Consider the following 11992-nt stretch of genomic DNA (forward strand, 5'->3'; position numbering starts at 1 on the left):
GGCCTTAGGCATAGACCAACTAGGCGGTTGCCTAGGGCGCCGTTCTAGTAGGGGTGCTTTTCCTTTTTGTATTTGGTGTAGGTAGGCCAGAATGGGGGCACCGGGTGGTGTGATGGGGGTGCCGTGGAGCCCTTTTGCCTAGGGCACCAGTTGACCTAAGGCCACTCCTGCCAGCCATCTAGAACACAATGTCATTGCTGCAAACAGGGCAATCTTTTCTGCTGAACTGAGTTTTCCTTCCACTCATATTCTGTTTCCCAAATGTATCACAGTCTCTATAACAAGTCAAAAATTAATTTAAAATCAGCCTGTCTTTTCCTGCATGACCCAACATGACAGGAGTGCTGAATGTTTTACCAATGAAGTTCAGATGGCATATTTAGTAAAACCAGTCCATTCTACTATTTTACCCCTCACATACTACACCAGGTCACTTCTTTCTCCCCTCACAAAACTACCATATAACCTAAAATTCTATTTCTGTGCCTTATCCCCAAGTCAAGTAAAATGTAACTTAATTTCATCCAGTCTCTTAATTTCTCCTATAACATTCTTCTGAATTTCTGCTATATGCTGCCAGATGGACTTACTGACTCTTGGTAACCTTGCAGGTATTCAGTGTTGCCATCAGTGACAACTTTAATATACAGACATCAAACATTGCCATCAAATTCCATAGCTCAGTTTTGTCTCCAATCTGTTTGGTTGTGTAACTCACATTCAGTCTCAACACCTTTTAGTCTGTTTGGGAGGAAAACATGGTAGATTATGGTAAACGTTTCCACTACAGAAATATCATCCCCCTCAAAATATACCTTTTCTACTCATAGGCGCCGGAAGCTGTCAAAGACTGGGGGACGGAGGGTGAGAGGGGCACATAGTGATATAAAGAGGGCAATTTTTTATAGAATCATGTTATAATAAGATTCCCAAAATTGCAACCGATTCCACACATTCACCCCATCACTGTCAATGATTAAAAAATCTTTCTTGGTGGAACTACCGCATATTATGAACTATAATCAGTTAATTAATAATGTCTCACAAAATAATGCACAATCCTGACAATGTACCTTCCCTAAAAAATCTTCTACAGCCCTACTCTAACATTCATACTCTTTGATCTTCTAACAAAGACTTACTCCAAGTAACCAAAGTATCCATTACAGCAGGCAACTCTCTTTACTCTAAGTTTGTTGCTAAAAATTGGAATACCCTTCCGCATAGTGTTAGATCCATAAGCAATCTTAGTCATTTCAAAATCTCTCTCAAAAGACACTTATTTGAATCCTGGCTTTGCAAATGTAACACTTTAGGCTAATTATTAACTTAGCATTACTTATGCAATTTGGCTGTAAGTACTAACTCTGTTAACATATCCCTTCTAACAACACTACTTCTCTATAAGTAGTTAAATTCCTAGCTGCAACTCTCACCACAGAAGTATTACAAACCACTGGCCACATTCATGAAGGCCATAAACACTGTCTCACTAGGCCACCCACAATATTCCGGTTGCTTCCTAAATAGCTTAAAACCTGGCCTAGTAGGGATCACTTAAGACACTAATTACAGCCTCAAATCTGGTTATGTGCCAGGTGAACGGAGATTCACAAGAGTCATCCCATTTTATAAGGGTGGACCAACAACTGACCCAGGAAACTACAGACCTACCAGTCTGACAAGTCTAGCATACAAAACCATGGAACAAATTATCATGGAAGGTATTGCCTACTCAGCCTTGTAGACTTCATTCAGAAGGTCACCAAGGCTATAGATGAAGGGGTAACAGTCCATACTGTCTACCTGGATATGGCCAAGGCATTTGATAAAATACTCCACTCTGGTAGTACTGACAAATTCTCTGAACTAGACATTAATTGCTACATAACTCACTGGACTACTAACTGGCTTACAGACAAGACCCAAGAAGTCAGAACTAATGAGACCACCTCCATCAGGATGCCAGTCACCAGAAGAGTACTCCATGGCTCTGTGGTAGGCCCACTCCTCTTTGGCATCTACTTCTTGGAAGTCATGACTAATGTCAAAGACCTCTGGCTTACCAGGTTTGCAGATGACTGTAAATTGGGAGCTATCAGATTTTCCCAGTGACATCAGCATCCTACAAGAGGGTTTAACACAAGTAAAAATGACTGGTGCAAAAGCCACAGTTTCAATGCAAAGAAAGGCATTATAGTGCCTTTTTGAAAGCTGTCCACCCAAGCTAACTACTCCATCATTAAAACACCTTTAAAAACTGACCCAACATGACAAGAAGAAAAACATTCTATGTCACCCAACTTATACACAAGAGTAGGGCATCCAGGTCAAAAGAAGTTATAACACCACTCTTCTCAGCTCTTATCAGATGCATCATTGAATACAATGCCCCTTTTGTCACATACATAATCGGCCACTTCCATAACGTCCTCAAAAGTTTCTCACTAGAGAATCCAGGGCATGAATACGCTGTCATACACAGATCGCCTTAAGGCCCTCTCTCTGTAGTCTCCTACAGTTTACTAAGAGACAATATATGCATGGCATACAGGGCATCCACAGATCCAGCTCTGATGGAACTGTTGTACATCCACAAAATGAATAGCATCAGAAACACTAGCTCTAAGAACCTGAACTTTGCCTGTGACAGAAATAGAACAAGCTGGAGAGATCGGTGTTAATCTCAAAGGGTCCCCGGAGCTATAGAATAAGCTCCCTGTTCACTTAAAACAAAGTTCATCCTTGATCTTATTCAAATGCAACCTTGATCACTGGACAGGAAATTGCTTTTCACTCCTGGTCTGCCCCCCCCCCCCATGTCTATGATGGACAATGGTCAACAGCATGTAAAATGATCTCCAAACTAATATACTTCCAACATAATCCTTACCTACCTCCTAACATCCCCCCACCATATAGGTGACCAGGGCACTCTGGGACAAAACTGGGTTGGGTTCCACGGTTAAGGTTATAGACAACCTGGTGGTCATTAGTATAGTATAAAATTATGAACCAGTAAAAAAGACTCTACAAAACAGTATAAAGATTCCCAAGAGTAACATACAAAGTAATAAGTTGTAAATTAAGTGTTTTATATGTATGCATACATCTAACAATCACTATATTGCTGTTCTGCCCATGTTCTTTACCTACATATCCTTCACAGCATTTCAGTTTTTATTGCTGTAAAAGCCAGTGGCAGTGTGATTTATTCTAAATATTTAGTCACCATATAGGATTATCAGAACAGTGAAATGCAAATGCAACCAAAAATCCAGGCCATTTCTTTTACTATCTGAGCATAGTGCTCAGAGGTTCATAGATTAGTACTAGGATAACTGCCTTGTGCTGCATTTTACACCTAGCCAATTACCTCATATGTGAGAATAAAACTTTGCACTGTGTGCCTGTAAGGTAAACACCTTAACCATTCTGCTAATCTCACTACTTGGCCAATAATAAAAGAGCTTTTGATTTACATTTTTGCAGCCATATTGCACCGACTGCTTGTTGACCATCATCTACTTGCACAGTAAGAGATCATGAAATGTCATATAGATTCAATGCAGGTGGCTCCATGACAAGCCTTTTAAGCATCTCAAAGTTTCTGTCTTACTTAACTGACCTAAACAAAGCAACATGATGTTCTGTTAACTTCCTAACTAATTCTGACATATCGGATAAGTTTGAGATGAACTTGGAAAGATACTATATATTTTCATCATGATGCTGCTGCAAATTCATGATTGTTTTCATGTTGTCAGACTCATGCTTGAGACCTCCAGAAGATAAAACATGCCCCACATAGCAGAGTTAATACAACTTTGATACTTATCTATGTTCAGCTTTAAACTTCTTTGCCAATGATAAATGCTAATTCTTTAGACTACAGGAATCTCAATTACAATGACTGTTTCAACCAGCCTTCTATCATTTCAGACACTGCTCCCTAGAGCACTTCTAGTGCTGACTAAATTCCAAAAGTCAAGTGTAGAAATCTGTTTCTTGCATCACATCTATAAGCAAGCTGCTTATCCATTAATTCAGTTGAGTTTCCTAAATAATAATGCCCATATCTTCCATATACTTTAATTTCTATTCAGTTCTGAATCTTAGTGCAAGTGGAATCCCTTTTAGAAGTATTATCCCTGCAGTCAAACCAAACCAGTAAAGAAGTCAGAATACCCTCTAAAACCTCATCAGTAGCTACAGACATACATTCTGCACTTAGAGAATGATGTTTCTTAACTTTCTTTGAAGGACTCACAACATTAACTCTGTAACTGCATATACTAGCCTTATTAGTAATTTTAAAGCTGTATTTCAGAAGAAATTGGTTGTGGAGTTACTGACATGTCACTCCATGCCCAAGTCCAGAAGATAATTTTCTGCCAGGCAACATTCAACAAATGCTAATGGGGGACTGTAAAAATTGTAACCCAATTCCCAAAAGTGAAACAGGCTCATCTTGCCAAATTTATTTATTTATTTTATTTTTATTTTTATTTACATTTGTTGACTGGGCTAGTCTAGCTGGATACATGTCCATTTTCAGCAGAGGTCCGGGGAGATAAGCTCCAAGACATGGTCTAAATACAACACAGAAAAAATATCAATATACTAATAAAAATAGCAACTTTAAAAAGGAAATAAAAATCATCAACAATGGTATTAAGTAATTAACGGTACAGAGTTTGTAACAGGATATATTATTGAGGACAAAAATCATAAAACAGTGAAATTTCAGGTATGGAGACATGTCAGGTTAGGTCATAGGTAAACAAAGGAAGTTAGGTGAGTAGTAATGTAGCAAAGGAGTTACTTAAGAAGAGAAAGTAAAAAGAGGATATAAAAAACGAAAAGGGGTAGATAAGAAAAGTATGATAAGATGGAAAAAAAAAGTAGCAGAGGCTAGTAAGCACTGGATAGGTTAGACAAATTAGTAGAGGTAGATGACTAGTCTGGTGTTGTATATTGGCAAGGTTTATGGATGTAAAAGGCTCACATCAGTGGCAAATACCATTGTAATGAATTGGCTTTTCACTAAGAGAGAAGCTCACACTCTGTGTGGGCATTGGTACTGCAAACAGTGCCTGATGGGAAGCTGGACTGCTTTCAGTACCCAGTCCCACATACAGGTGAAGCTGTACTTACCAAAAACTTAAGGAGTCAGGGGAGGTGTCTGAAACTGAGCTGTTGCACAGTTGTGCGCAGTGTGAGCTGTTCTCAAACTCCTCTGAGAATAGCTTGCTTTAGTGTTTTCCCAAACATAGAATGAATTGCCTGGTGGGCTAGTGATCCTGCAGCCCTGTCCCTCTTCTCAGACAGGGTGAATGCAGGTCTGATGACTAGACTGGCTTACATGCCTGCATTCAGTAGTCCATCTTTCCAGTGGAGTTCTTATGTAGTACAAACTCATGGCTGGGCAGCTCTGTCTGCATGTCTGAACTGGGAGCCTGCCTGCAATACCATGACTAAAGTCCTCAAGCAGTTTTAGCACAATGCTCAGTTTAAGTAATGAGGTTCATTATCACAGAATGTTAGTGAGTGATATTCACTTGTCTGATTGCAGTGTTCTTCAGTTCAATATGTCAGCATTAAAAGACAATGAATTGGGTGATTTCTCACTCCCTTGGGATGACATCATCAGAGGCTGGCTTGAATGTTATTGATCAGGGTAACAACTGTGGGATAACACAAACTGCTACACTAAGGATTTTTTGTTATCCAGCTATTATTTGTGAACAGCACAGCTTGCTGGCCATCAGTGGTACTGCATGGCTGTGCAAGCTGTCCTTGAGCATTTAATTTTCTGCTTATTAAATATTATCATATTTCCTGCTCTGACCATTGACTGTACCTTTGCTGATACTTATACTATTCTGTAAAATGCTCTATAACTGCACACCTGAACCCTTTTAATCATACCGACTATCTCACAAGCATAGTGACACAGTATGTTTGGTTTACAGCTTTTCCAGTGACACTGCTTGGAAAATGCATTCCCTGTATTTGTACTTCCAGTAAAGCCATATTTGTCTCATAGCTTTCAGTTTATGCCTCAAATATTTAAATCAGTGGACAGAGACTTGTACACATTAGCTAAAGATTTTAAACCCAGATTCAGAAAATACATTGCATTCAGACTCAGTAACCGGCCTAAATGCAAAACTCATGCTTTTAATCATATGCTCTTTTGATCACACATCATCACTGCCACTACTTGTAGTCTGCACTGCATTCATAAAATGCAGTTCAAATGTATCCTCAAAAATCTACTTAAAATTCTTTTCTTAGTTTCAGATATATTCATATCTTACTGCAGCACTTTGTTTTGATTTAACACAATTTTTGACATGGTTGTGACAGAACATAGCCAGCAATCTAAATTCATAGCTTTAAAAAGTATTTTCTTGTGCCTGTAACGTTTTTATTTACATTTGGTGTTATGTATAACTCTTTGTTTACTAGTAAGTGCCATCTTGAATGCCATACTGTTTTCAGTGTTTTTGTATTTTTATTTATTTCCTTTACAGATATGGGCTTCATTATCATTTTATACACTTCTTCTTTTTGAATCATGCTGTTAAGCTATGTGTTTGAAAGCTCACTCATGCTACATGTAACAAACCCTTATCAAGAGTCAAGTCAGATTCCCTTTAACCTTCCACAGACTTGATCATTTTGGATTCCACACACAATTCCAGCTCTTAATCATGAATCAGAAAATTCACAAAGCTCATATTCTTGTGCTGTGCTTTAATTAGTTTTACAGGAATAGACTGACTTCTGAACTCCTGTATTTCTACTGAAAAACATATATACTTTATAAATGGCAGCTCCTTCTTTGTCTCTCTCAGTAAGTTTGAAACTTTACTTTCAAGGCAGAAATCTTGTCTCTTTTTCACTCTAAAGATTGTTTTGTTACCCATGACATGAAGGAACATTGCCTATTTTTGAGCTTTTCAACAAGACCATTCAGAGACAGGTACACCCTAAATATAAATATTTGAATCCATTTCAAACTCTCTGACAATTTTCTGTGTAGTTTCAAAGATACGGTGGTTATAGTGTAGACATTCTGAAAAAAAATATGAAATGTAGCCGAAAGATTGGCAGTTTGGAAGTGAAAAAAAAAATTTTTATTTATGAGATTTACATTTGTGGCTAAACTTAACAGAATTGTAATAATTTTAAAGCCGAACATATAAGAAAAAAAATGAAAACATCTGAGGCAGAAACTTTTTTTTCAAAACCAAGAAAACAACACTGGCATGTTATTGCAAATGGATAAAATGTAGTATGCACGTTCAAAACAGGAATCTGCAAAATGAAAATGCAGTAATTAGTAGCACAGTAAGTCTAACATCAATACCATGTCCCAGTTTATCTGACACCATGTAGTATAAATACATCAAAAAGCACTCACATAAGTCAAGCCAAACAAACATATGAGTGCTACTGCTAGACATAATGTGAATTCTACGAGAACAGTTATTGAATTGTAAAAGGAAGATCACATAATACAATTATCCTTCACAAGTTTTATGGCACACCATCTAATATTTCTTTCTATTCATGATGAACTCTAATAATTAATGTGCATTTTCATACTATACATATATATATATATATATATATATATATATATATATATATATATATATATATATATATATATATATATATATATATATACATATATATATATATATATATATATATATATATATATACATATATATATATATATATATATATATATATATATATATATATATATATATATATATATATATATATATATATATAGCTTCTCCGTTCTATAATAGGGCCAGATTGACAGTACTATGTATTTGTATGTTCTTGCTGTTTCACTGTTATTCAGCTATACTTTCATAATAATATCACTGAGCAATAAGTTTATTACTTTTGAATATTTTATATCTGTGTATAGAATTGTGCCTTTGGCCTGGGTAGTGGCTGAAAACAGTTTTCTAGCAGTCCTTTCACTCTGTCATCAAACAAACAAAAAATAAATAAATTCATTCAAATAATGCAATCATCCCTTAAAGTCACAGTTCACATAAATGTATATAGCTGACAAGGAGCTTAATAATAATGATCTATCACTGTTGTGTATTATTGGCATACAAAATTTATTTCCAAATTATGCTGTGCTTCTCTTTCAAGGGTTATACCCATAATCCAGGATTAGTTTCAAATTTTCATTAAATAATTTTCACGGTATTGCTTCATTCGTTTTATTGTGTGTGCAAGAATGTACATAATTGAGGTTAGAAAGCACTGGGAAGAAAGACTGGATAAGCAATTCACAAAGAAACAATGTATGTCTCCCAAATATGCAATAAAATGTAGAAGATTTAGGATTTTTATTTGTTTATGTAGATATTTTTATACCTCAAGTAGATGCCAGAGAATTTTTCCTCAGGTAGATAGCAAATATTGGAAGTCTAACAGGGAATAAATATGTAACTGGGAACATATTTTCTGGGAGTGCAGTGAATTTGTGGACTTTAAGGACTCCCTGTAGGATGCACTGTCAGAGATGCTGGGTGGGCAGATGGGTGTGATGAGGGAGATGATTTTTTTAATCTATGCTAAAAAATTGAAATTGCCTAGACATGGTAAGGCCTTGCTGCCTCTAATTATGGTGGCTGCCAAAAAAGCAATTACTAGAAATGGAAATAAAAATCTAAATCAACTATATTAGAAACAGTGAGTAAAGTAACAGAGATAAAATAAATGGAATTGAGATTTTTAGAAAAAGGTAGGAGCAAACTACATATGAAAAAATGGGAATTGTGGGCACAATGCATACAGGGGATGAATGAGGTTTAAAAGAAGGCAGGACTTAAATGAGCTATGTAATGTTTGAAAATAATTGGGTAGATTATAAGTGATGTATAATGTTTGCAAATGAAAGTGTGTTAGTATGGTTTGTGATGTAAAATGCTTGCAACTAGGATTGTGTTGGTGTGGTTTGTTTTCATTTATATAAATATATGATTGCTTATAGTGTAAGTGATGGTTTAATAAAGATGATTCTTGTTTAAAAAAGGGGGCAGGAATTGAATGATTTATGTAATGTTGCTTAGATTATATGATATATAACAATATATGTGAAGCATAATGTTTGTTAATTTTAACTTGTTAATATAGTTTGATTACTTTTATATAAATGTAAATGTGTGCCCATGTCACAAGTGATAATTCAATAAAGGTGTTTAAAAAATGTGCATAATTGACTGTACCTATACTCAAAACCTCTTGCAGTGGTGAAATGCCTTTTTCCCTCAATATGAAATGACATCATAATGGTTATACTAAATAGAGGTGCAGGGAGTACCGCCTCATGACCAGTGGTGATCCATTCAACACACAACATGCTTAGCACTATTTATTGTTTGCCATATTACATTTTAGATATTCTTGTTCATTGAAATGTGATTTAGCAATATACGCTTCCTTGTACCGTATACCTCCACTTCCGTGTTCATGTGTCCTTGTTCTTTACAATTACAGTTTTTTCCTGTTTATATCAGTATTTTTCATATGCTTATATGCTACTGCAAAATTTCAAGTACAAGCAGGCTGTTATTCCAGCAGAACACTACTGAGACAGAATACCATAAGTTCCACTGTTATAAGTCACAATGGTACTAAAATCTTTAAAACCAGACAGGATTGTTTCATTTAGGAAAAATATAACTATTAGAATTAAAGCTCAGATATGCCACATCCTGGCTGAATATCTGTATTCATACTCAACAAAATGCTTCCTAGCCATATAATACTTGCTTGGTTATAAGTGACACAGACTTCAGCATTCATATGACCAGATGTATCTTAGCCTTTGACCTCTGACCTCCCTGACCCTTACAGGTCAAAAAACCCTGATTCTATGACTCCAAAAAATGTCAGATTCCTAGATTCATGATACTAGTTATATTCCTGAAGACCTAGAATGCATTCTTGGTCTATTTCTTGGTCTTATCCTCCCGGAGACAGTAACTTCAATCTCCTCTTTTCCTGTTTGTCTCTCTTAAAGGTCATCCATTGCTTTCCATTCTATGAACTATCTTTCTTTCAGCATAGCTTGCTGTTTTCCCTTTGCTTTGTGCAGACCAGGACAAACTTTTTATTTGATACGACTGGTTGTTTTCCTCCATCTATGAGCTCTCTTCCATTCTTAGTTGGCCTGGTTGAGTCTGTCCTTCCTTCCTTCCTTTCCTCCTTTCTGTAGAATATTTGAACAGTTTGGTTCTCCTGCCAGGCCTTCCTCTTTCATTCCCCTTTTGACTCATGCTTTTGTTATCCTCTCCTACCTCGTTGTCATTTTGCATGTTTCTTTGCGTTGTACCTCCTCCTTCTCTCTCATTCTCCTTTCCTTCTACCAACTGCATGCCTTTTGTTTACCTAAACCAACTAACTCACATTCTTGTCTTACAACAGTCGACTTTTCTTTTTCTAGGTTTGCCTTTTCCTCACATGCTTATCACTAGAGTGCTTTCCAGGTTGGTCAGTTAAAGCCGAGTACAAGTAGGCGATCTGACACCTTTTGTACATAACAAAAAAAAAATGACATATAGGAGCCAGACCATCAGTCATGGTTATAAAAAAACAATGACATAAAAATGGACTGAAGAAATGCAAGCCACCAAATTTATTGTACACAAAGCTTTTGGGAAGTACCCTTCATCAAGGGAAATGCAGAATGTCAAATCAGTCTGATTAACTAGTATAATTAAAATCACATGACACAGCCTTCCATAACAATTAAGAATATGCAAATTAATTAATTTATCATAACCAACTTCCTAAATGAGATATAAAATACTAATGAATATAATATAAATACAAAATATAAAACTGCATACAAAAGATGTAATAAATAGCAATACACTGAAATATAAAGATCATTTCAACAGCTTCTGTTTAAATTTTAAAATAGGTTTTAGGCTCATAGCGGCATTAATGCCAGGTTCAATATCAGCTTGTAGACAGATTATCCATTCATACTACTTCATCTCTAGTAAGTTATTAATGGCACCCCCTCTTAAATTTCTATTAGCTACCTCTATAACCCTATACATAAATTCATGTTCTGAGCCACATTCCATTACATACTTTGCTATGGCATTAGTACTAATGTTTCTTCATATATCAGAACAATGTTCAATAATTCTATCTTTTAATCTTCTATTACTTTAAGCAAAATAACATTTATCACATTTGTGTGAATGTGGTTAAATAAACAATATTCAAAGTAGTTCACATTGCAAATTTATTAAAAACAAACCTTTGTTTAGTTACAAGATGAAAACTCCTAGCGAAACTTATATCTTGATGACATAAATGTTTAAGTTTGGACTATTCGTGTATGCAAATCCAGGTCTATTACCAATAATGTCCCTGTGTTTGGGCAATGCTTCTAAAATACCCCATTTGTTAAATATATAATACTTTTAACAGCATTATTCTTCTGTTGAAAGTGGTAGTGTAACATAATAAACCATTTCTTCTAGCATTAACAGGGGTATTACCATCATTTATAAAATAAGGTTTAGCCAAGTTATTTCTTTCACTTATAACCTCATGCCTAAGGCCATTCATAAAGTCACTACCATAATCCATTTGATGAGAATCTTGTATCATAACATCCATTTGTTCATTGCAAGCACCGTAGTCGGTGTTCATTCTACTAATCCTCAGCATTTGACTTTTAGCAACTCTTTTAATTAAATGATTAGCGTGCATACTTTTTCTGTGTAGGTGCCTATTTGCATTGACCTCCTTCCTAAAAATGCTAGTATTAATAACATTACCATCTCTCATTATTTTAACATCCAGAAAACATATTTCATTTTTAGAAAAATCCAAAGAAAATTTTAGAAAATCACTTGTATTAAAAAAATCAACAAATTCAACCGCTGATTTTTGCTGCCTTCCCAGATAAAAAAAAAAT

At 35.6% G+C, this 11992-nt stretch overlaps 1 protein-coding gene across 1 annotated transcript in view; it reads right to left on the reverse strand.

Moving 5' to 3' along the window:
* The window catches only part of LOC122788702 (myosin-4-like), a 149402-nt gene extending 138972 nt beyond the window's left edge, over positions 1–10430 (reverse strand). The window contains exon 1 of the mRNA XM_044055596.1: positions 10353–10430. Within this exon, the coding sequence (XP_043911531.1) occupies positions 10353–10430 (78 nt within the window). The remainder of the gene's footprint in view (positions 1–10352) is intronic.
* Positions 10431–11992: the final 1562 nt, after the last annotated feature.

This window comes from Protopterus annectens, chromosome 14.part0 (assembly GCF_019279795.1).
Source record: "Protopterus annectens isolate FY-2018-M chromosome 14.part0, PAN1.0, whole genome shotgun sequence".
Classification (NCBI taxonomy): Eukaryota; Metazoa; Chordata; order Ceratodontiformes; family Protopteridae; genus Protopterus; species Protopterus annectens.